The sequence below is a fragment of the Musca vetustissima genome, unplaced genomic scaffold, assembly GCF_032173495.1.
Source record: "Musca vetustissima isolate MV318-11 ecotype Yass unplaced genomic scaffold, APGP_CSIRO_Mvet_v1 utg19665, whole genome shotgun sequence".
Lineage (NCBI taxonomy): Eukaryota > Metazoa > Arthropoda > Insecta > Diptera > Muscidae > Musca > Musca vetustissima.
In genome coordinates this window covers 36,157-62,486 of record NW_026885232.1, presented here as the reverse complement: position 1 = coordinate 62,486, position 26,330 = coordinate 36,157, and the positions used below count along the sequence as shown (strand labels likewise).

The 26,330-nt window shown below is 33.5% G+C and overlaps 1 protein-coding gene across 1 annotated transcript; it reads left to right on the top strand.

Moving 5' to 3' along the window:
- LOC133332379 (ATP-binding cassette sub-family G member 1-like) lies at positions 1 to 24,851 on the top strand. Its single transcript, XM_061540779.1, has 9 exons — positions 1 to 100; positions 5,474 to 5,591; positions 11,800 to 12,135; positions 12,199 to 12,437; positions 12,805 to 13,073; positions 15,533 to 15,701; positions 15,767 to 16,023; positions 16,088 to 16,183; positions 24,567 to 24,851. Exons 1-9 carry the CDS (start codon positions 43 to 45, stop codon positions 24,849 to 24,851), a joined length of 1,827 nt encoding a protein of 608 aa, XP_061396763.1. The 5' UTR covers positions 1 to 42.
- The last annotated feature ends 1,479 nt before the right edge of the window (positions 24,852 to 26,330 follow it).

The following is a 26,330-nucleotide window of genomic DNA, read 5'->3' as shown; positions in this document are numbered from 1 at the left end:
TCTGTCGAAAATGGAGATGTATTTCGTAAATTATCGCGTGTCATGGGCGTCAACATAAAATTTGTGGATCTAACGTATTTTGCCCGAAATGAAGATCGAAGTAATTACTAAATTTGATGTGTCTGTGTGTGCTAAAAAAAACGAAAATAATTTATTGAAAAATAAAATGAAATAAAGAAATGAAGAAAATTTAAATCTATCGATGTATTTTAAGTGAATGTGGAGAAGAAAAAAAATAAAAACGAAAAATTAAACAAATTTTGAAAAATGAATAATAGTTTTAGCTAATATGCTATGTCAGATATTGTATAATAATAATTGTGTGCTTTAAATATTCATATATGTAACATATGATTCGATTTAATAATAACGGGTTCATAGTATTTAAAGTTGAACTTTTTGAAATCTGATAAGCTGTTTGGGACTTTAAATGATTTATAGGGCAAAAAAAAAGAGTTTAAATACGAATACAGGAACGGATGTGTTGAAGTTAAGTTCCAACAATGAAACGACGTTCGTTTAATTTCCGGTAGCATTTACTTAGTAAGAATTTGCAGAGAGTAAATACGAATTTTTCGTTCTCAAGAGAGAAAATTGCAAAAAGTAAATGAATAACATTCAGTAAAAAGATTGTATCGACACAGCTGATTAAAACAACAAACAATTTTGGCACAACAGCTGATTAAATATCAGCTGATGGTACAAGGAAATTCTTACTGAGTACATTTTCCTTGTAAGAATTTGCAAATACTCAGTAACACAACCGTCAAATATGCTCTCTCAATTCAATCTCTATTTTCTGGACTTTTGGGTAAACGAACAACATTTTGTAATCATTTGTACAAATTATTGAGTAAACGAACGAACCTTCCATTATCAATATCAGCCGGATTTTTTGTTATTGGATTATTACAAATTGTGGAGGCTTTACGATAAAATTCGAATGAATTATTAATAATTTCAAGTACTGGATATTTTGTTCTAATGACACGTTTACATTGTACTGAATTTAGTAAATGAAGTGGATTTAAATTGTCAATTCCATTGCATATATAGGTAGTCCATTTAGCGCAGCTGATGTCTTGATTAACTGTCAAAGTGGGTAATTTCTACTTGAATTCGATGTGCAGTGTTGCCAAACATTTGAAATATTACATATAAAATTTTGACAGATAATCGAGACAAAAACAAAGGTTGTCGTTGTGATACATCACCTTATTATTGCATCATGGGTGTAACATTTTCTTATGTTCGTATTTTTCTTATATAAGATGTTCTTATATCCGTGGTCTACTGTAGTGTACACTAACAAAAAATGAAGAATTTACGAAGTATTCAATCCAATAAGCACATTTTTCAAAATTTCAAATAGGTTTATTATTTTTATAGAAGCAATATAAACGTATGTACATATACCAAATTCTTTATTCTGCAGCTAGATGACGGAGTTTTCATATTATTGGTGGAAAAAACCGTATTCGTACATTGCATGGTACAATAAATAGCGCAGCTGACGATTCGATTAACTGCCAAAATGCGTAGTTTCTACATGAATTTGATGTGCAATTGGTTGGCATCATGTAAAATATTACTAGAAAAAAATTTGACAGATGCTCGGTACAAAAACAAATGTTTTTGTATCAATACATGATGCAATAATAAGGTGAGGTATAAAAACAAAACCTTTGATTTTGTCTCAAATTTTCCATTATAATATTTCACATGGTTGGCAATATTGCACAACGAATTCAAGTAGAAATTACTCACGTTGACAGTTAGTCAAGACATCAGCAGCTGGTTTTAATACATAAAGCCCTCTAAGAAAAACGGCACGAAAACGAGCCGCTGGCGAAGTCAGTTTTTCATACAAGATAACGAAAACCATGGCACACTTAATAGGTAGTCCATATAGCGCAGCTGATGTCTCGATTAACTGTCAAAGTGGGTAATTTTACTTGAATTCGATGTGCAGCGTTGCCAATCATTTGAAATATTATAAGGAAAAAAATTGACAGATAATCGAGACAAAAACAAACGTTTTTCGGTCTGTTCCAGTACTTTTTTTAATAGTAAATCTAGTAAAAGGGAAATATTTCAAAATTGCCCTCAGAGTACAAAATATTTTGAAAAGTTCGGGGACGCAAATCTAGTAAATATGCCAAAATTAGTTGGCAATACTTCCAAATCAACATAACAGCCAATCAGAATTAGGCATTCCTGTTTACCATTTTTACTCGGCCAAATTTCTCGAGTAAAAAGTTTACAAAGAGAACGTCATTTTGTTATGGGCTCTCTTAAATTTGATTCAATGTTTTTTGTGGGTTCAGGAACGGTTTTTAAGTACAAATTTCCAACACTTTCTACATTCCCCGATTCTACACCCCAACAGTGATCCTAAATCCATGTTTCAGGATTCCAACTCTATCGGTTCACTCACAATTCAAATTGTACCAATTTTAGTACACAGTAGTACGAATTACCAAAACTTCCTACATACCCCAATTCTACACATCCGCACATAAAAATTTCAGGATTCCAACTCTATCGGTTCAACCACAATTCAAATGGTACCAAATTTAGTACAAAGTAGTACAAATTTCCAAAACTTCCTACATACCCCAATCCTACACACACACACACTGATCCTAAATTCATGTTATAGGATTCCAACTCTATCGGTTCACCCAAAATTCAAATTGTACTAAATTTAGTACATAGTATTACCAATTTCCAAACCTTCCTACCCCCACACTGATCATAAATCAAAATTGCAGGATTCCAACTCTATCACTTCACCCACAATTAAAATTGTACCAAATACACTTAGTACAAAATTCTAAAACTTCCTACATACAACAACCCTACACCCACCCGAACCAAATTTCATAATTCTAGCTTTATTGAAATTCTCTTGAAATTCAAATTGTACCAAATTTGGTACCATTTAGTACCCATAAGTATTATATTATTAAACTGAAGCCTGACCCCAATCCCACACCCCTACTGTGATCCTAACTTCAAATTTCATTGTTCCCGCTCTATCGGTTCGATCAAATCCAAACTTTACCGATTATAGTACGATTTAGTACTTTTCGTACACACAAGTAATAGTACGATTTATAACTTTTCGTACACAAAAGTAACAAATTTCCAAAACTACGTTCATATCCCAATCCTACACTCCGACGGTACTTTTAATTTCAAATTCCAGAATTCCAACTCGATTTGTATTTCCAAATTAAATTTGTACCAAATATAGTACCATATAGTACTTTTCGTACACATGAGTACACGCTTTCAAAACCATATCCTTAAATTGATCCTACTTCTAAACCATAATTCACACTCTAAATTTCAAGTTTTTAGCGCTATCCACCCACATGCTACGAATTTGTACCAAATTATGTAAATTTTAGTACTTTTCGGATAGTTATAATTCAAATTTCCAAAAACCCTTTGGTACACCTATCCTACACTCCATCAGGGACCACCAATCCAAATTTCAGAGTTCTAGCTCTACCGGTTCGCCAAATACAAATTTCCAAAAACCCGTTGGTACACCTATCCTACACTCCATCAACGACCACCAAACCAAATTTCAGAGTTCTAACTCTACCGTTTCACCAAATACAAATGGTATCACATTTAGTACTTTTCGTACCGTTCTAGTACGAATTTTCAAAAACCCAGCCTTATCTGTCACATTTGGACCAAGAGTGACCCTCACCCAAAATTTCAAGATTCTAGCTTTAGCCGTTTCGTCTGGGCTAGGGATAAGTAAATCGACTTTCGACTAATCGATTAATCGACTTTTTGTATTGAAAATCTAAAAGTCGAAATCGACTTTTGATCTATGAGGAAATCGTAAAGTCGACTTTTCAAGATCGACTTTCGATGTTTTCATAAATACTTGTTTTTTTTTTTTTTTATCACAAAGCTCAAATTGCCCAAAAATTGCACTTTCCGAAACTTTACATTATCTGTTAACAATAATTCATATAAAAAATCAAATTTTTAGTCGATTTTGCAGAAGTCAGTAAAAATCGAAAATCGATTTTAAACAGTTTTGACAAAATCGAATGATCGAAAAGTCGACTTTTTAGTCAAAGGCAAAAATCGAAAAGTCTAATAATCGAGGCAAAAATCGGAAAGTCTAAAAGTCGACTTTTGCGCTCGTCTACGTATCCCTAGTCTGGGCGTTGATGAATCTTTAAATCAGTCAGTCAATCACTTTACTCTTTTATTAGTATAGATATATGGATTATTTAGCAATTTTTGCTACATTTCGAAGGAAGGTATTTTCATTAAAATTTTGAAGGTATTTTCATTTTAAATTTTTGAAAAAATTGAAAACATATGAGTGCATGAGACTATGTACCTTGTATAATTATGCCATTGAACTTTATGTTTGATTTGCATTTACCAGTAATTTCTGATTCTGATTCCGTTAATACACTAGTTTTCCTTGTCTCTGACCCAGAAACTACAACTGTTAATGTTACAAATTTATATATCTATATAATATATATATATAGTAATATCGATATTATTGAACTTTTTTCATTATGGCATCAACATTTTAATGAGTTTTTTTTTTTTTGATATTCATAGCCATTTGCAAATCTAGTTTTAATTGACTTATAATAACAGTAATTAAATTTTAACACAATGTGTTCACTTGCTATGCATTTATTACAAATGTTATTTTATATTTCTTCACCTTCCACATGATTATACATATATCAGAACAGCTTTTAGCCCCACAAATAAAAAATTCATTTTAAATCGGTCGATGAATTTTCAATGTCGTGTATTTTGAACTGGTAATTGAGTTTAATCATAATGATTAGATTTCCGATAAAGAACAAAAAAAAAACTGACAGAAAGTAAGAAACAATTCGTGTAATTTTCATTGAGAAAACCCGTTTCTAATATTAATTATTGAAAAAAATTCTAGTTTTTTCATTGACATTTTTAAATATAGAATGCAATTGTAAGTTGTAAATTGCAAAAAAAAAAAAAAAATAAATAATAATAAAAACGTGCTGACTAGTATTTGTTGTTCAATTATAACCTGAAGTAAAATTGAAATAAATGTTTTTTTTTATACATAAACGAGCCTTTTTATCTTATCAGATTACCCCCGCACATTGTATTGGAATATACAAACAATTGAATGTTTACAATTTCACTTTTATTTTTTTGTTTAATCTCATCGTATTATTTTGATTGAATGATTCATGCGAGTTACCAATGGGAAGACGAATATTCTAAATATAGAATAAAAATAAATACAAAAAAGTTACAACAAATTGTATATGTACGAAAAAAACAACAAATTATCGGATTTCTTAACAATATATACTTAAAAAAAATAATAATAAATATAATTGAAAATGTGTATACAATTATTAATACGTCTGGTATAAAAAATAATATTAATTTTCTTCATTTTGTTTTCAAAAAAAAAAAGCTCAGAAACAAATTTTAAAGGGTTTAAGTGGTGAATTTCGTGCTGGAGAATTGTCAGCCATCATTGGACCATCTGGATGTGGAAAAACAACGCTTATTAATCTGTTGGCGGGATATAGGTAAGCTATATAGACCTTATACACAATATTTGTTATGCCTGTCTGAAATTGGGAAGTTCTATTTTAACAACGTTACCTATAATCCGACGGGGGCGTACAGAAAAAATCAACTTCCCCACTTTAGCAAAATGTTGTGTATGGCCGTATCACCCAAATACGTCGAATCCATACATATATTCAAGCGAATAATACAATCCGCCAAACAAAATTGAAAATTTATTAAATTGATCCAAATATTTTATGTTCACGTTCGAAATTTTATGTTCACGTTCGAAATTTCTGAATGTTCTGTTTTTATTTTCAACAAAAGAAAAAACAAAAAATACCTTCTGTCAAAGTTGAAATCAAGGTAGATATACAAGGTAGCCGCATCGGCGAATTGGGAACATGATATGTTAAAATTGTTTACCAGGCGAATAATACTAATTTCGGCGTGTCATAAAAAACTCGAAGCAAATTAAATTCAACCAATCACAATTAAGCATTTTGAAAAAAGAAAAATATTTGTTTACTTTTTGAAAATTGAAAATTTTTAAAATAAATGGTGACATCGGATGTAGTGAGAGATAATAAGATTTAAGCTATTCTTTACGTAGTTTTATCATGCCCTCACATGCAATTTTTTAAAACAAAATATAATAAAGACAAAAAGGTCCTATCGAAAGAAATATCATCTCCATGCCTTTTTATCATTTTTTATTCTTTATTTTCAAATATATTTCAATGAATAGGTAGTCCATTTAGCGCAGCTGATGTCTCGGCTAACTGTCAAAGTGCGTAATTTCTACTTGAATTCGATGTGCAGTGTTGCCAACCATTTGAAATATTATACGGAAAATTTTGACAGATGATCGAGACAAAAACCAAGATTGTTGTTGTGATACATCACCTTATTATTGCATAATGGTCAAAACCTAAAGAAGGAAACAAATATATAGTACGTTTACAATATGGAGGATTTATTAAATCAAGTACAGTATTTTTCGGTTAATTGACCCTACGGTTAATTGGTTTCCACGCTTAATTGAACCACATGATGGGGCAAAAAATATTTCATAGGGAAATACATGTAAATTTTCTCGGATAATTAAACCCTGTTAATTGATTTTCCCGCTTAATTGGTTCAAAATTCATGTCATCAAAAATAAATTTCCTTTTAGTTTTCACCGGTTAATTGCATAATAATAATTGAAAAATAATCTGCCATATTTTTACATAGATATTTGACAAAATTTGTGAAAAAGACTAGGTGGCATCTCTACTAATTCAAAACATATGTTTATTGCTAAGGGCATTGGATTTTTTTTAAATCATTAGTAGTTCCAATTATACGTGATTACTGTAATTGAACAAACAATTCAATTAAGCGGGTTAGGATAATTGGTTCCTCGGTTAATTGAACAAAAATTTGTGCAAATTTTGATGTGAAATTAACCGAAAAATACTGTATAACTAAGTTGTCAATTCCATTCCATATGTGGCAAATAAATCCTCATAGAAGATGTTAACCGGGCAAAAAGTTCTAATGTAAATGCCGATTTATATTTAATTATGAGCTAGGTAATACGCTAAGATGACTCTGTGAAATATATAACAACTTGCATAATCGTATTTCTGCATCTAATCCTGTATATGTACATAATTAAAAATTTATATAATTAATCAGAATTAGGCGGTCCTGTTTACCATTTTTACTCGTCCCAATTTCTCGAGTAAAAAGTTTAAAAAGAGAACGTCATTTTGTTTTGTTCTCTCTTAAATTTGATTCAATGTTTTACCAGTTTTGTGGGTTCAGGAACGGGTTCCGAGTAAAAAGTTGCAAAACTTGTAAAATTAGTAGACTCTAGGTTCTGGAACGGAACTTATGTCTCTACATCAGTTAGTTATGCCATGTTCTGACGGGCATTCGAACAACGTAGTTCGCTCTCAGAATTACATACATGAATTAACCCGTTCATACAGCACTATTCTTAATTCATGTCATTAGAGTTTTTTTATTTCAAACTTTTTCTTTCTAGTTTTACACCAAAATGTTAACATATTTGCGTGAATCTCTCCTGACTATAGTATGAACCTATATCTATTTGCTTTTAATTCATGTTTTCCATTTTTTCCGAAAATATTGTTGCTATGAATAAATTTTTATATTTCCTCAATTCAAATGTGACATATAAAAAATTGGAGAATTTTTGTTTGGGTTTCCCCACATTTGTTTCTCATTTTGTATGCTAATTAGAACAAAAGGGAAAGAAATGCATATCGCATTATGTTGATTACAAAATTTACTTCCTTCTGCATATATAAAAACTAGACAATTTGTTACTTTTCATTCATCATTTTCAATTTTACTGAAAAAGTTTGAAAATTTCATAAATATTTTCAAACTGTCAAAATTAATTAATTTTCGATAAATACTCTCAAATGTTAGGGATGGGACAAAATTCTTGGTTATTCAGAGAGTGATTCGAATTGAACAACGTACAAAAGTCGGTGTTCGCTCAGAAAATTTTGTATGGGGAACTAAGTAATTACTTCATAATTAGGGGTCGAACAACGAATGAGAGAGCGAACGACGCTCGTCTGTACATGGCATTAGATGCACTTTATATTTGAAATGCTTCCATTTTACTAGCTTTACTATTAAAAAGCACTGGAACAGACCATATGTCTTCTAAATCGACTCTATTTCTAGATCAGAGTACAAATTCCCAGCTGTTTCGACTAGTAGTATTAAAATGTTTTTAAGGTTGACAGTCATCTGTTATTTGTTTACGTTCAATCAACATTCTCATATAGTTAATATGAAATACTCTCCATTACGTTCAAAAATCATACAAACAATTGTTTCTTAACTATTCATATCATGGCATAATTATACAAGGTAGTCCATGCAGTCATATGTTTCCAATTTTTTCATAAATTTGCCTTTGACAATATTCAGCTTTCAAAATTCAAATGAAAATAATTTCCTGGATTTCTGAACCGGATTTATGTGACGTATGGAATTGACGTTTAGGATTAGTGGATTAAGTAAGTTCAAACGTAGACTAACAATATTATACCAAGGCCTTTTAATAAGGTCTTGGACCTGGATATCAGCTGCTTCTCAAATGTGCTGTCAAAATCCATTATTGTGAACGAAAAAACAGCTGACTTTTGCTAGCTGGGTGTCTTTATTAATAGATCTTGATTTATATCGTTTCCATACTCGATAACAGCTATTTGTGTCGTATTTTTCAATCATCTGCTCTGTTATTTGTCATAAAAATAGCTTCAGCTTCCTAAACAATGGCGTCAATAAAAGTAATCAATCACCTTCTGAATAGTATATATTATCGCAATTATAAAAATAATTATTTATGACTTAATCTGAATCATTTAGCCAATAAAAATATTACTGCGAATAATTTAAATGATTTTATTTTAAACAATGCAACGGTACCGACGATTGATAACTCCTTTCATGATAATCTCTCAGACTTCTCAGCATTTAAATTATCATAAGGGAAGTAATAAAGAAAATAATTAATAAAAAAATTGTACACGGGTATATATTTTTTAATTGTATCAAAAAATTGCGGGTCCATTGAACCCATTTAATGTTTATCTGAAATTGAATCGCAGTAGTAAAGTAAACAATAGTAATTATTTGGTCTGTTCACGTACTGCAAGAATGAACTATATTTTACTATTTTCTTCGATATCACAAAGGAAAATTCGTTATCGTAGTAAAAATTAGTAGATTCTTGCAGAACGGGAACAGACCAATTACTACCCAAGGTGTATAAAGTGTATGCTTTAGCTACAACAACTAAAATTTTACAAATTAGTTATTTCCATTGTTATAGAAATTAAATTGTCATGCATACAATAATAACAAATGTTGAAGAATTAAATACAACTATTTTTTCGAAATAACGAGAATAAATTTGCTGTTCTGGACGATACGATTTTTTATTTACAAATCATTTTACAAGATATTAAATTTACAAATTTTAAGGTGCTGAAATGTTTAAACTTGTTCTCACAAATAATCTATGGAATTCTGAGATATTAACCATACAAGTTCTGTAGGTGCGAAATTTGCTTGTACAAATCAATTTTCCGGTCTGGTCGCGGATCATTTCGAAAATTTTATCACAAGTAGTCCTTGTGTTCCTGAGATATTTGTGTTAAATATTATTCCAAATCTCTCGTTCTGAAAGAAAAGATAAGTTTGGTGGTCAATTGGGCTTTGTTGGTTATAGACCTTCAACTGTGGAATAATGCAAACGTGACATGAACCATTCGCTATACTAAAGCACAACGTGCAGTCCAAAAATTAATATCAATCGGACAAACCTTTATTATTTGGGTATTTATATATTTACGTCTATACATTTGTTAATGTTGATCACAAACTTTGGATAATTGGTACATCATTTAGATGAACGGATTTCAACTCAAGACTATGTATTATTTCGTGAAAATTGAACACACATAGACTATTTGGTGAACCATGTAGTATTTTATAAAATAAACACACATATAAAAAACTTCAAGGTATGTAATTTATTATTTAATCTAGGCAAAATATATTAGGATGTACAGGTTAATTTTTAAGAACTTCTTATATACCATTGCTCTTTGTTTTGCCTTTAAGTGGCGTATTCGAAATTGTATACGACATTTTTAAAAATAATAATGTCTTCACATTCTTTGGCAGAGATACAAAATTACTAGCTTCAATAAACTCTGTCTGTAGATTCCTCATTTCAGATATTTCATTCCCGTTGAAATAATTGATCTTGATCTACCCAAGTGTAGGTATTTTCTCCGCTTTCGTATTCATCGGGATTTAGTTTTTTTTTATTATGTAACCAGATAAGTACTCCAGAGCATCTTCTTGTAGCAAGCCAATATCATCGAATTGCATATCATTAATTAATCGGAACTCTATGGTTTCATTTATCAAAGTGTCAATTTCTTTGCAATTTCCGTTATCATCTAAGATTTCAATATCAGATGATCTGAATTTGCAACATATTTACATTATTTTCTGTGTATAATATCCCATATATACATACCACTCATCAATTTGATTCGCAACCAAATTGTAAAATGGATTGCGGTCCGCATTTGGTAATAAACTTTTCCTTTGAGAACCTCTTATTACGTAGCATGGTGAAAAATTGTCTTCACATATACACGATTTTGAAGACAATTCCATCCCACATATTTCACTCCAAAAGCACTTCCTTTTTTGTCATTTCGGACACTAAAAATGATCCGTTCCCCCATATTTCTTTCTTTTTGCAAAGTATACACTTTCGCATTTTTAATAATTATGAATGAGTATTTGAAAGCTAGAAACAATATTTTAAATTGAAATGAAAAAGGTAACTTTGAAAATGTGTTTGACAATTTACTTTACAAACAAAAAGAAAAAAGTTTAATACCATATGATTGTCACTTACACCTTATTAAATACACCTTGTTACTACCTGCCATCTGATTACAATTTTTTCCCCCAAGGTAAATATTTCCCCAATAAATATGTTTGTGTATGTGTCTGTATTGTTTTCAATACCATGTCAAATAAATTCCAATTAAATTGAAATATATTCAAATTTATAAGAAATGAAAATGACCTTGAACCGAGTTCGTCTGGAACTAATCATAAAACTCCTTGTACATTAGAACTTTTTACCGGGTTGAGGATTTATTTGACGTATATGCAAGGAAACCCACTGGGTTAACGAAATCCGGTTAAATGTAAACGTACTGTAACTTTCATTCATTTTTCGCGTTTTCACTTATGTGTTGGGAAATTGTAAATAAATACAACAACTTGTTGCGTATGTTTGTATCATGATGCAACAATAAGATGATGCATCAAAACAAAAAATATTTGTTTTTATCTCGACCATCTGTCAAAATTTTTCCATATAATATTTTACATGGTTGGCAACATTGCGCATCGAATTCAAGTAGAAATTACGCACTTTGACAGTTAATCAAGTCATCAGCTGAGCTAAATGGATGTGACAGAAGAAGCCACTACATACATGGCTGCATTTTTGTTACTCACCTCAACTTCACCGTCCTTGTATTATTGTACGATGCGTTATATTATAATTTGCAGATATCGTTAATAATTAAATTATCATTTTACATTATAATTTACCAAACCTCTTAATCTTTTTCCTCCCCTTTCTCTTTTTTTCAGAATCAAGCGTAAATCGGATAATATTTTCATAGACGATCGACCACTAAATCGTGGGAAATTTCGTAAAATATCACGTTATGTCTTACAAGATGATTATATTTCACCACATTTCACGGTTGTCGAAACAATGATGATGGCATCGAAATTCAAATTGAATCCCTGCTGTAATCGAGAACAACGTTATGTCACCATTTCGACGCTGTTGGAATTTTTCGGTCTACAGGAGCAGTCCAACACTAGGATAGCAAATTTATCAGGTGGTGAACTGAAACGGGTGTGCATTGCAGTGGAATTAATAAATAAACCGGTGGTGATATTTCTCGATGAACCAACAACGTAAGTTCAAGAGGAATTCCGTTCGTCAAACTTAAACAAAATATACATTCCGATCGTTTTCAGAGGCCTAGATGAATCAACAGCCTATCAGTGCCTGTTGCAGTTGAAGAAGTTGGCCCAAAGTGGCCACACTGTCATTTGTACCCTTCATTCGCCATCATTCCGTTTGCTGCAATTAATTGACAATATTTACACCATGGCCGAGGGACAATGTGTCTATCAGGGTGCCGTTCAAAATATAGTTCAATATTTGGAATTATTTGGTTTGAAATGTCCGATTAATTATAATCCGGCTGATTTTCGTAAGTATTTGTGTATTAGATATGTAAATTAGCTATGTTTGTAAAATATTTGAAAAATGCAACTCTGTCTGTTTTCTGTCAAAATTGTTCATTTGTTATTTATTGCATTCACACGAAATGACACATGGACAGTTAATTAGTTCTTTTTAGTGAATCGTTTAATTGAACTGATTCGTTCGTGAACTTAAAGCTCGTTTAGACTATACCTCAAAAATTAACTTGAAGAACGATATCCAGAGATACACCATAGCTGTTTAGACATACTTAGAGTTAATTTAAATTTCCATCAGCTGATCGGTTTATCAACTACACCATACCACATATATCAATCTATTATTAATATACTCATTTTATTTTCCCCCTCTAGTCATTGAAGCTACCACTCATGCCTATGGTAATATTCACGATCAAATGGTAAAAGCCGTAGATAATGGTAAAATACTCAAATGGCAGCCAATACGTGAGAAAAATCTGCCGAATACTCCAACCGAAAATGGCTGTGTGAAATTAACATTACCTGCGTCAAATCTGGAACCGGAATCCGATATGGAATTAAAGGAATGCGTTAAAATTTCATGGTGGCTACAGTATAAATGGCTGTTGCAAAGAATATTAATAAATATATGCAGAGATAAGGTAAGTCTATAATTTCTTTAAATCGATTATAAAGACATATGAGGGTAGTTCGGAAAATTCTTAGCCTTGCACCGAAAGCGCGGTATAAACAGGAAAAAGTGTTTGGTAACTTTCATCTCAGTTATGAACACATGTTAAATTTTGTTTCGATCTGGAAAACTCCTTCATATAGAAACAGGTGTTCACAAAAGACCCATCCGCAATTTTTTACAATGTAAAAATTAGAAATGCTAGCTTTCATTGTAAAAAATTTGCGGATGCGTTTTCACGACGTCAAAATGTTTAAATTTCAAATGGCATAATTTTTACATTTTTTTAATTTTATTGAAGGAAAGCAAAAAATATCGGAAATAACATCTAATTGGTCACCTTTGGCACGAATTATGGCCAATGAAACCGTCACACGCTTCCTGAATGTTGCTCTGCGGTATTTTGGCCCATTCCCGGCGAAGTGCTTGCATGAGGTGATCGACACTTTGATATTTTTAGTGCCATCCATGCTTTCCAAAATACTCCAGACACAATAGTGCAACGGATTGGTATCCGGAGGTTTTGTTGGTCAATGTGCGCTTGAAATGAAGCTAGGAACCTCATTTTGTAACCATTCTTGGGTGGCGCGTGCTGAGTGCGATGGTGTTGAGTCCAAGTCCTTGGAATGTCCAAGGTCTGCGGCTAAAAATGTTTGAGTGTTCATGGCTTAATACATCCTCCAGAATATTTTAGCGATAATATTCGGCATTTATTCTGATGCCACGGTCGATTAATACAAGCGGAGAACTACCATCGGCTGTTATGGCGGTCCACACCATCACTATGGCCAGCGCTTGAGTTCTGGTGGCCAACCGAAGGGCAGCGTGTGACGGCCAATGAAACCGTCACACGCTACCGGAATGTTGCTCTACGATATTTTGGCCCATTCGCGGCGAAGCGCTTGCTTGAGGTGATCGACACTTTGATATTTTTAGTGCCATCCTTGCTGTCCAAAATACTCCAGACAAAATAGTCCAACGGATTGGTATCCGGAGGTTTTGTTGGCCATTATGCGCTGGAAATGAAGCTAGGAACCTCATTTTGTAACCATTATTGGTTGGCGCGTGCTGAGTGCGATGATGTTGAGTCCAAGTCCTTGGAATGTCCAAGGTCTGCGGCTAATAATGTTTGAGTGTCCAAGGCTTTAATACACCCTCCAGAATATTTTATTCTGATGCCAGGGTCGACTAATACGAGTAGAGAACGACCATCGGCTGTTATGGCGGCCCACACCATCACCATGACCGGCGCTTGAGTCCTGGCGGCTAACCAAAGGTGCACATTTTCAGCTAACCTCTTTGGCAAGTAAACACGATAGTTTTGTTTGTTTGCAAACTGCTGGAAAACGAATGTTTTCTCATCGGAGAAAACCAAATTCGGCAGTGCACCACTTTCGGCCATGCGAGGCAACTCTTTAGCTATTTTGAGTATATTTTCTTCTTTTTGCGGTGTAAGTTCTTGCATTCTTTGGAATTTCATTGGCTTTAGCCCGAGCTCATTTTTCAATATTTGCCGAATGGAATATTGCGATATGTTCAGCTCACGAGCCACTTTTCGGCCAATGCAATGCGGGTTTCGATCAAGTCGCTACTTTAATTTTCGAACCATTTCTGATGATGTTGCTGTTTTCTTCCGTCCTCTTCCTTGACGTCGGGCTACGCTACCAGTATCAGGTTACGAGTGATGGTACGAGACACAAAGAATTTATTCATATTAAAATGCTGGAGTGCTCTAACGATAGTCACCTGTGGTTTGCCAGCCAAATATAAAGAAATCACATTATGACGCTTGTATTGTATTAATGCTTTTGTACGCTTGTAAACAATATAATCAGAATAATTTTAAAAGCTATCGGACGAGTGGCTTAGATATGATAGCAGTCCGGTGTTGGTTGTAGTTTTTTCATCTCACCCACTCTCCAAAATGTTCGTAGGTTGTATTTGGGGCTTTATTAAAAATAAACTAATAAAATAGTTAAGATATTCGCCGCTAGATTGCACTGGATGTATATTTACCCGTAGCCTTGACAAAAATCTACTGTAGTGCAATATAGTTAACACCCTGTGATCACTAGCAAATCCACACACCATAAAGGATGTACTAAGTATTCTTATTTTTTCACATAGCGTTGACAAGAATCTAATATAATGAAATATATGTGGCGCCCTGTGATCGCTAGCAAATCCATATACCATAAAGACTTTAATAGTCCTTGAAAAATATATTTTTTAAACTCTCACTAAGAGGTCGGTTAATCCGGTAGTTTGATAAAAATATGGCATAATGGTCCTCTAGTGGTCCTTCCAAAGCAGTTTGATAGTAAAATAAAAATATTATTTATTAAATCCTCTTGGATAAAATCCATAATTGTCCCTAAAAGATATTACTTTTAAATTCTTCTTAAAAATTCTTTTTTGTTTTATTTCCAGATCAACATTAGTTTAAGGGTATTTGCTCATCTATTCCTAGCAGCATTGGTTGGTGTGGCGTACATTGGTGTCGGCCGGGATGCCTATTTTGGAATGTACAACTATCACTTCAGCATGTTATCGGTGGTGGTATGTGTCTTTACAGCAATGAGTCCAGTTATTGCATCAAGTATGTGTTCCATGTGTTTTTTATTGTGAATATATTCCATTTAATATTTTCTCTTCGTTTTACAGCTGGTCCGGAAATGAAATATCTGCAGAGGCAAATCTATAATCAATGGTATTGTTTAAGTTCATATTTTATGGCTCTGATAACATCGCATGTGGTTACCGTTATGGTTATGTCCGTATCAGCCTCGGCTATTCTCTATTTCACCACCTATCAGCCGATGCAATTATTTCGTTTTGTATTATTCACGGGAATAATATTTCTCACGTCGATGGTGGCTTCCAGTTGGGGTTTACTATTTGGAGCTAGAATGAAGCTTGAGGTGAGTTTCTTTGAGAAAAACAATTTAATATTTTAAAAATAACAATTTTTTTTCTATATTATAGCACGCCTTCTTCTTAGGTCCCGCCTCCATTGCGGTATTTATTATTCTCGCCAACTATGCCACCGAACGTGATCATTTGAATATATTTCAAAAAATTGTAATGAATTGTAGCTGTTTACGCCACTCGCTGGAAGGCCTTTTGGCTGCGCTGTTAAAATTCAATCGTCCCGATTTAATCTGTCCCGAAACGGAATTTTTCTGTTTAATGGCAAAACCAAAAAGAATATTAAAATTAGTTGGCAGTTTAGATGTAGATTATACACAATCCGTGATATGGTTATTGAGTTTCTATACCGTTTTTACAGTGTTATCATATGTGGCTCTCAGATGGCGTTTGATGGGAGCAAAAATATCACATCTACAATTAAAATGGTTCATAGGACGATGTTTATGTTTGGAAAGATAAGAGTTTTTAATAATTATATAAGTTATAAATGTATTTATTAAGTGTAAGAAATTAGTTGGTAAGATTTTTATGTTGAAATAAAATTATAAAATATGTAATATATGAAAATTGATTTGCGTTCTTATATTTATGTTTTATAATCTATCAAAATCATAGGTGAACAAATTATTTGAAAATATTCAAAACGTTAATCAAATAATCAAAAAAATTATATAGTACATCGAAAATAATAGGTATATTAAATGTCAGTAGGATAGATTTGGGGCTGCATTAAAAATATAATAAAATAACGCAAGTTTTTGCCGCTATTTGCAGCACTAAGCATAGTATAGACATGAACCAACTAAAGTTAAATAGAGTTATCACCCTGTGATCGTTAACTGCCGCTATTTGCAGCACTAAGCATAGTATAGACATGAACCGACTAAAGTTAAATTGTGTTATCACCCTGTGATTGCTAGCAAAGAAACATAATATAAAAGCTATAAAGCTCTAATAATATGGTATCGAATTTTTTTTTTAAATCCACTTTTATGGAGATGATAATTCTTAAAAAATATTCTTCAACAAATCCATGCTTATGGTTGTGATAGTTCTTGAAAAATTATTTTTTAAAAAATCCGCGCTTATGGTAGTGATAGTCCTTGAAAAATATTCTTTAAAAATCCACACTTAAGGTGGTGATAGCTTTAGAAATAATTTTAAAACAAAATCCACTATTATGGTAGTGATAGGTCTTGAAAAATATTCTTTAAAAATCCACTCTTATGCTGGCGATAGTCCTTTAAACATATTCTTTAAAGCAGTAAGCGGAGCAGTATAGTCGGACGGGGCCGACCATATGAAACCCTACACAACTTCCACGAAAACTTTTTGTAGTTCTATATTCTGAGCTTGGGCGATATTTGCACCCTCTTGACCGACCAGAAGTCAACAAGTATAACTAATATTCAGTACAGCTCTTCTAATTACTTGACCAGATTCCCTTCACCATGGGTTGTGTTGTGATGCTCGGCTTTCAATTGTGGCCTAAAGATCGATTAAAAAAAACCACAAATTAAGTCTTCGGACCACTTCATCCCAATATTATTATCTAATCATCACCGAAAATTAAAGGCGTTGAATTTCAAAGCGATCAGCGCTATATTTCTGACTTGAAGTGTGGTAATGAGTTACTAAATAAGATATGAATACGTAAGCACCTGTAAATATTTAAGTGTAACTCCCGCATTCGAGTACATACGACAACACAATTGATCTCAATTTAAAGGTCAACCACTCCTCTTGAATATACTATCAACATCTGGGGTATTTGTTCTTCAGGAGTAAATATATACGGTATAGAATACAAATTTTGTCATTTTCCACACAAAAGTCAGGGTCCATTTGACCCACTAAATATTGACCGATCTTTATCAAAACAGGCAGGCTTTTTTTGGCCCGATCCCCTTTTCCATGCAAAAATTCGCGGTGTTTGGGCCATAATTGCGGCCTCAGAAGCGACCAGAAAACCCGACAAAAATAAAGTTTTTGGTCCATTTCATTCCCTAAATATTAACCGATCTTTTCCAAAAGCAATACGAGTCTTCATTGGCCAGAACCAATCCTACATGCAAAATTTCGTGAAGATTGGTCCATAACTGTGGTCTGTATCGCGTTTACAAATTTTAATGGACAGACGGACACACATGCCTAGATCGACTCAGCTAGTCGAGATATGACGATCGGTATACTTAAAGGTGGGTCTAGGACCAATATTTCGCGGCGTTACAAACTTTTGAGGCTGCACAAAGCTGTAATACCCCGACAACATAGTTGTGTAGGGTATAAAAAGTATCGCTTATGGAAATCATAGACCTTGAAAAATATTGTTTAAAAAAGTATAGCTTAAGGTAGTGATAGTCCTTGAAAAATATTCTTTACAAAAATCCACCAATTGATGGTCATATTATTTTTAAAATCCACGCTTACGTTAATGAAAGTCTCTCAAAAATATTCTTTTAAAAACAAAGCTTACGACCCTGAAATTAAAAAAACCTAAAAAAGTTTAGATATTGTACTTTTTATTCCAATCGTGTAATATTTTTAAACGGCATTTACATTAGAGCTTTTTAGCGGGTTAACCTACTTTATGAGGTTTTATTTCACATATATACAAAATTGAAATTTAAACTCACTGGGTTAACGAAAACCAGTAAAATTTACACACACTATTATAAAGTCTGTAGGTATAATTTGGGACTTCATGAAAAACTAATCCAAATTAGTTTGGACTTTGCGGATAGATGGTGTTGGTAGTATTTTATTACTCGCAGTATAGACTTGAACCGACAGTGGGAAAATGAAGTTATCACCCTGTGATCACAAGCATAGTCGCATACCATAAAAATCTTCAATAGTTCTTAAGCAAATATTCAGCAAAGTTAGTTCTTATGTACTGAAATATTTAAAAATATATTTTTTAATTCAAATCGTGTGATTTTTTAATGTAAGTAGGCAAGATTTAGGACTTCATGAAAAACAAATCCAATATAGTTCAGACATCACAGGTAGGTGGTGTTGTTCGTATTTTATGTACCGTAGTATAGTCATCAACCATCCCTTAATATTTGACAAATATATTCTTCAACCTTAAAAAAAATTAAAAGTTTAGATATAGTACTTTCCCATTCATATCGAGTGATTTTTTTAATGTCAGTAGGTAAGACTCGAGACTTCGTGAAAAACTCATCCAAAATTGTTCAGACTTCGCAGGTAGGTGGTGCTGCTCGTATTTTATTTACAGCAGTATAGACATGAATCAACGGTGGTGAAATTAAGTTATCACCTTGTGATCGCTAGCATAGTCACACACCATAAAACTCTTTAATAGTTCCGCAAATATTCCGCAAGATTAGTACTTATGTACTGCAATATTGAAAAAAAAACATATCTAAGTCCACTATTGTGATTCGGAAAGTCCCTTCAGAAAATATTCCTTTAATCTTTAGAAAAACCTACATTCTTCAATTGTCCATCCATACATTTTCCCCAAAAATTTTCAAAATTATTCATATTAATCTGTTTCTAAGTCCGCATCTGTGTGGGCATTCCAGTATTTTAGGTATTTCAAGGTCATTGTAGCACTGCAAAAAAAAAATGCTGATAACAAAATGTGAGACTACGTGACAAATTTTGATGACAAAAATAATTATATTTAAATTACCTTTGGTTTTATTAAATCGAAATCTAAATATACAAAAAAATATTACAAATATTATTGTAATGTTTATTTGACTAAATTAGTGAAATACCTATGGTGTAGGATATTTATAATTCGACTAGACCGGAATATAAAATCCTATGCGTTTTTGTTTGTTTTCTTGTATCAAATAATAAAAGTAAAAAAAAAAATTTCGATGAGATTTGATTAAATTTTGTCAAGTTCCGTTTGTATACAAAACTATGGATCACACAATATTTTGGCGATAAAAGCTAATCACTTTTCATTTTTTTTAAATTATTCTAAAGTGCGCAGACTTTGGGAAACACAAGCCAAAATCAAGGTCATGTTTGAGGGAAGTGTATATATACATATTTTTAAGTATGTCTGCACATATTGGCGTCAGTTGTGGATTATAAATAACTATTCGAACTTCTAAATGGCCCCTACACATAGACGGTATACGATATATATAAATACTCTAAATGGGATTTCAATAGATAAAATATCGTACATACATATATGTCTATCAACATGGAGGTGGCATTCAATTAATCACTTTATTAAACAATTAATTAATATTATATATATATATATATATTTGTTGACGACCTTCAAAGGCCAATTTACAATTCACACATTATAAATTAAGTATAGAACAGGTTCGCAAAATATTTCCTACGATATTGCTTTTTAACAAAATATTAAAATATACTTTGGAGGCAATTATATCAATTTGTATGTAGTTAGGAGAAATTCAACTCAATACCTTTTTTGAAATCAACGAGATTTTTAATTAATTTCGTATGTTAATTACACAGTGCAACACAAAAAATAATTACCGGGAAATTCCAACAGATTATGAAAGAGGGGCTAAAAAAAGAAGAAACGTGTTTCGGTAATTATCAAAAAAAATTCAAATTTGTCGCACAGTGTTATTTAGAAGTAGATGTTTCGAATTCATACAAAGCCAACTTAAAAGGCCAGGCCTGAATACTCGTATGTGCTTCCCCCTTAAGTTTTCATCAACAAATTTCTCTATGTGAATTATTTGCTGTATATTTTTTGCCCGAACAAAATATCAAATATGGATCTGTAGAATAAAACGAAAGGACGGATAGCCAAAGAACTTAATAGGAATCCACAAGGGTCCAGAAAATCTGGTCGTCTTTAAAGGGGATATTAAGGAAATTAGAGACAAAGCTGAAGCCATTATTATAAAGACGAACAAACAAGGGTCCAAGGAAAAGGGTTACAAAGTCGGAAACTTCGTAGTGATATAGAATGTAGACACAACGGTAGGAGTTAACAATAACAAAAAGCCATTGCAAAAATTTAAGGCCCTTATAGGACGTTTACATTGTAGCTGATTTAGTTAACCCAGTGGGTTTCAAATGTCAATTCCATTGCCTATTTGTCAAATAAATCCTCATGAAGTGGGTTAACCTTGGAAAAAGTTCTAATGTAAATGCCGTTTTAATCGGCATATATATTACAACCTTTTTACCGCGTTAACCTACTTTATGAGGATTTATTTGACACATATGCAAAGGAATTGACAATGGAAACCCACTGGGTTAACGAAATCCGGTTAAATGTAAACGTAATATTATGCCATAAACAAGGTGCTTCCAAATGATAGATACGTAGTCAAAAAAAAAAAAAAAATTATATATATATATATATGAAAATTGTCAGAACACCCAAATTCCTGATCGAAGCTTGTAACATACTATTGTGGAAGACGGATGACCCAGGTGAAGAGATACAGAGCTGCTCTGACCCATAGTGTTAATAGTAACTTCAGTATGTAGAATAATCGCATTAAGTATAATAACCCCTAGTATAAGTACTAGGGTTCACTACTATCAGGTTGGCCGATCTGTAGTAGAATAGAATAGGAAATCAGTATTATATAGTATTTATTTATATAGTATTTACCATGGTACAATTATTCAAGGTAGGCCATAGCAACATGTAAGTTACAAATTTTTCATCCTCCTCCAAGTGGGTGCTTCCAAATGATAGATACGTAGTCAAAAACATTGAAAATTGTCAGATCATCCGAAATCCTTATTATGGAGTACTCGAAGCTTGCAAATTATGATTGTGGAGGACGGATGACCTAGACGAAGAGATCCCAAACTGATCTGACTCATAGAGGATATAATATATCATAAGTAGCTTCAGTATGTAGAATAATCGCATTAAGTATAATAACCCCTAGTATAAGTAATTTAACCTCTATGTGATCGGGGCGTTCGCTACTGACAGGTTGGCCGACCTGTAGAAAAATAGCTATTCAGTATTAGGTGGTTGAAAAACTATAGAACTTTAAGTGGCACGAGGTCTGCAGTAAGAGCCGAAAGGGACCTCTCAGACTAGGAGACAGTTTGTCGCGTGACCAGTTTCTCATCCTGCTGTAAAAGGTCATACGAGATGCAAATGTAATCAGAAATGGCACTCTTTACACCAAACAACGCATGTTACTCGTCTACACCGACGACATCGACACAATGGGTCGAACATTGCGAACGATAACAGCCACATTTGAACGAATGGAGGAGTCGTCAAAGTGGGACTGGCAGTAAATGGCGAAAAGACCAAGCTGGTGAACTGTGGAACAACAGCTTCGTGGTAGTCAAAGATTTTATATAATGAACCTAATTTTCTAATTGGATGAGATGTGCGCTTGAAATTTTTTAAGCTCGGCTTATGGAACAGCCGTCCCTGTCACAAACCAGCTAAGTAAGTAAGTTGTAATAGAATGGATTTTTCTTGGAAATGCCCTATGTTCTCATGTGGAATGAATAAAGGGAAAGAAAGTTGTTTCGAATAAAATATTATTTTATACCACAATTATTATATACCATACAAATGTTAAGGAAAGGGAACACACCAGAGATACATAGTCGAGCGCAAAAGTCGACTTTTCGATTTTTGTCGCAGGCCAAAAAGTCGATTTTAAGACTTATGGTCTTTGACAAAAAAGTCAAATTTTCGATCTTTCTATTTTCTCAGATCTCTTCAAAATCGATTTTCGTCTTTTACCGACTAACACAAAATCGACTAAAAATTTAATTTTTTTATATGATTTGTTGTCAACAGATAAAATAAAGTCCGGAATTGCGTATTTTAGGGCAATTTGTGCTTTGCGGTAATAAACTAAGTACTTATGAAGAAAATTTAAAGTCGATCTTGGAAAGTCGACTCTATGACTACCTCAAAGATCAGAAGTCGAAATCGATTTTTTGATTTTTTTTTCCTATTTAAGTTATTGGCCCGCCTCCCGATTATCGAGTATTAATAGCGCCACCACAGATTATGTAGACTTTGTCTACGAGCCTTCAAAATACATTTAATTTAAACACTGATTTCCTTGGTGAAATGACCAAATCGTTAGGATAATTCCAATGATAATGAAATCCTCAACCGTTCGGATTCCATTGAACGACTCGGACTTTATAGGTTATCCGTATTCGAAAAAACACGTGTTAGTTAAGCGAACGCTTAACAACCGCCATTTTGTAAAAAAATCTAAATTTCCGCCTGTTCATCGATTACATTAGATTATAATGGTCAGGTGACTATCAATTCTGAAGGAATTGAAATAGGATGCTGAAATGATTGTTTTTATCTGCAGGCAGGTCAAGTTCGAGCATATAGGTTATATGGGTCCACCTACATTTAGGCATAGCCCTTACAAAGGGTACCCGTCATTTGTTGATATTTTTTGGATCTTGAGCGCGTTTTGGAATTTTTGATCGCGTTTGTCAACCGAATTCGTTGTAATTTGGTACTTTGCGTTCTTTATGGGTATCTAACTTATCCACTGAAAATTATAAATACAGCCCAAATTTTCTCGTAGCCACCATATAACAGTAGCTCCAATATTCGATATTTTGGTTTTTTAGCGGGCTTTTCCACCAAATCCGCTGTAATTTGGTACTTAGAGTTGTTATTGGGTACCAAATCTCTCTCCAGTAAAAATTATAAAGATAGGTTCACTTTTTCCGGCAGACCCCATATAACGGAACCCTTCAAATTTCAGTATTTTGACGGTTTTGGAATCGAATTTTAATTGAATTTGATTTTTTGTAGTCCTATTTGATAACAATTCTCCCTCCCAAATGTTATTTATGTTCGTTCCTAAGTCCCAATTTATATTAGGCGAGTTTACTTGCGTCAAGTCTTTGACTGTAGGAGAGAGGGACAAGGGGAATAGAAATGGTAAAAAATGTTCGTTCCGACAATTTTCTGGCAATTCGTTTTGTGTATTTCGTATTCGTTGACATTTTATATTTATTTAAATGTGAAAAAACTATTGACATCAAATGAAAAAAATAAATATTTTCGAAACCGAATTGCCTTGTATAGACGCATGAAGCAAGTTCAAGAGGGAACGATAATAATTGCCGCAAGTAAACTCGCCTAATATAAATCAGGACTAACGGTATGACATCGCATTTAAAATATTTTTCCGTTACATTTATTCACTTTCGACACCCAGCGTTACTTTACCAGTACGTTACGCAGTCGAATAATTACTTACCTTTCTTCTATGCCCTCTTTCTACACATGATCGGTGCCAAGACCGCGTTATGCTTCATACTCATTCGTAAACATTACGGTTGTCTTCCATTTTCCTTTTGTTATGGTCCTTATCGGCCATAACTCCCGTCGCCCAGACTAATCGTTGGGCGAAGGTTTTCATTCATTTCGCACATACACAAATCGAATCATTCGCATTTTACCGAAAAATGTCCTGCAAATAATGGACGGCATTAATCTATTTCATCAATTTGTGCACGCCACAAACCCCAACTGGAAGCTGCTGCTGTACCACAACATTTTTGGCAATTAAATTATTAGAAAGTAACAACGGAGACCTTCGATGCTGGTGTCGTGTTGCAGCTGATGCTCATCGAATATGACGAAGAGGATGCCTTGGATACCAATGTGACAGATGATGGGAATGAGTGTCGGCCAGTGTTTGCCCTGTCCGTTGCTGCCGAGGGAGGTATTCGTGCCAATGATCCTAATGCTGTATTCATGGTCGATCATGCCTGGACATTAAGAACAAATAAGTTGGAACAATATGACCATTTGCTGAATGGCATGCGAAAATCTGGAAATATGCCCAAGTTTATACACTGAACAATTATCCGATGAAGATTGTCAACAAATTTGGTATATTATGGCTGGATGACCCCAACTTTAGAATGGTACCTTTTTTGCATTTAGGATTGTGAGCAGGGTGATCAGGTATGTCATGACTTTGTGGAATATGTGGAGGAATATGCCGAGGAACGTAAGGTGTTGCTAATGTCATGGCAATTTACCGATTAAAGTTTTGTTCGGTGCGAACCTTCGGTTGAGTACTACACGGCGGGTCACATATCCCAATGAGGATAATTTGTGCGAACCTCAAATTGATAGAAATGAACCCTTGAAGGTATACACCGTATATGATATTGTGAAGCAACAATATACATCGCCCTATTTTAGAGTGGTGGACAATTCTGAAGATGCGATGTTTTGTGATTGACAATACATTTCAAAGATTTCGCCGAGCTGGCTCGCACCACGCCTAATAAATTTGTCAACCAGTTCCCTTTTGCCAGTTCACCTGCCGTAGGGCTGCCACAGAACATCACAACAAGGAAACACTGGAAACCTATCACAAATGGTTGCCAACAAAGTATAACCTAAAAACGGAACTTTTAGGATTTGCCTCGAACTATCAGAATAGCGCTGCCAAGGGACTGGATAATCATTGGATTGTAAAACCATGGAATTTGGCCAGAGCATCATGTCAAGTGTGATGACTTTTTGAAGATGTGGCATCAAAAATATCCCAAACATTCTTGGTCCGAAATTGAAGATCGCATTTGTTCCATGCTTTATGAAATGTTGGAATGTCAAGAACCACAATGACAGGGCATACAAGCTATAGAAGTAGTTTAATTGAACGGCTTATTGTTTTTATACCCTTCGCCACAATGTGGTACAGGGTATTATGTCTTTGTGCATATGTTTGTAACAGGCAAAAATAATCGAGATAGAAACATGGTTCCTTTTGAGAGTATGCATAGAATCACTTTCTGAGTCGATTTATGCATGTCAGGTCGCATTTATGATCCGATTTGCATGAAATTTGGCACAGGTCACTAAATTGGCCCAAGGACGAACCCTATTGAAAATGGTAGCTCTCCCATAAAATGGTTAAAATGTAGATAAAAATTAATTTTATAATAACATGAAAACAGATAATCCGATTATAACGAAACTTTGTATTATCATTACCAAGCCTAAGTCAGGTGGGAAGATTGGACTCATTGGTCCACCCCTATTGCTCCAATGGTCAAAATTTTCGATATTTATATATCCAATATCAGGTGAATGGAATGTCCAATTTGAAACAAACTTTGCCCAATTTGAAACAAACTTTGGACCCGCCTGTCCTCTCCTCTGGAACATAGTACAAAAAGGGTCAATATTACCGCAAACTATAGGGTGATGACATATATCTATCGGCCACACCGACAGATATATTTTGTTTTTAAATACACAACAACTCGATGACTTTCACGTCAATAAGTTATTGAAAAGATTTTGGAGTAGTGGGAATCACTT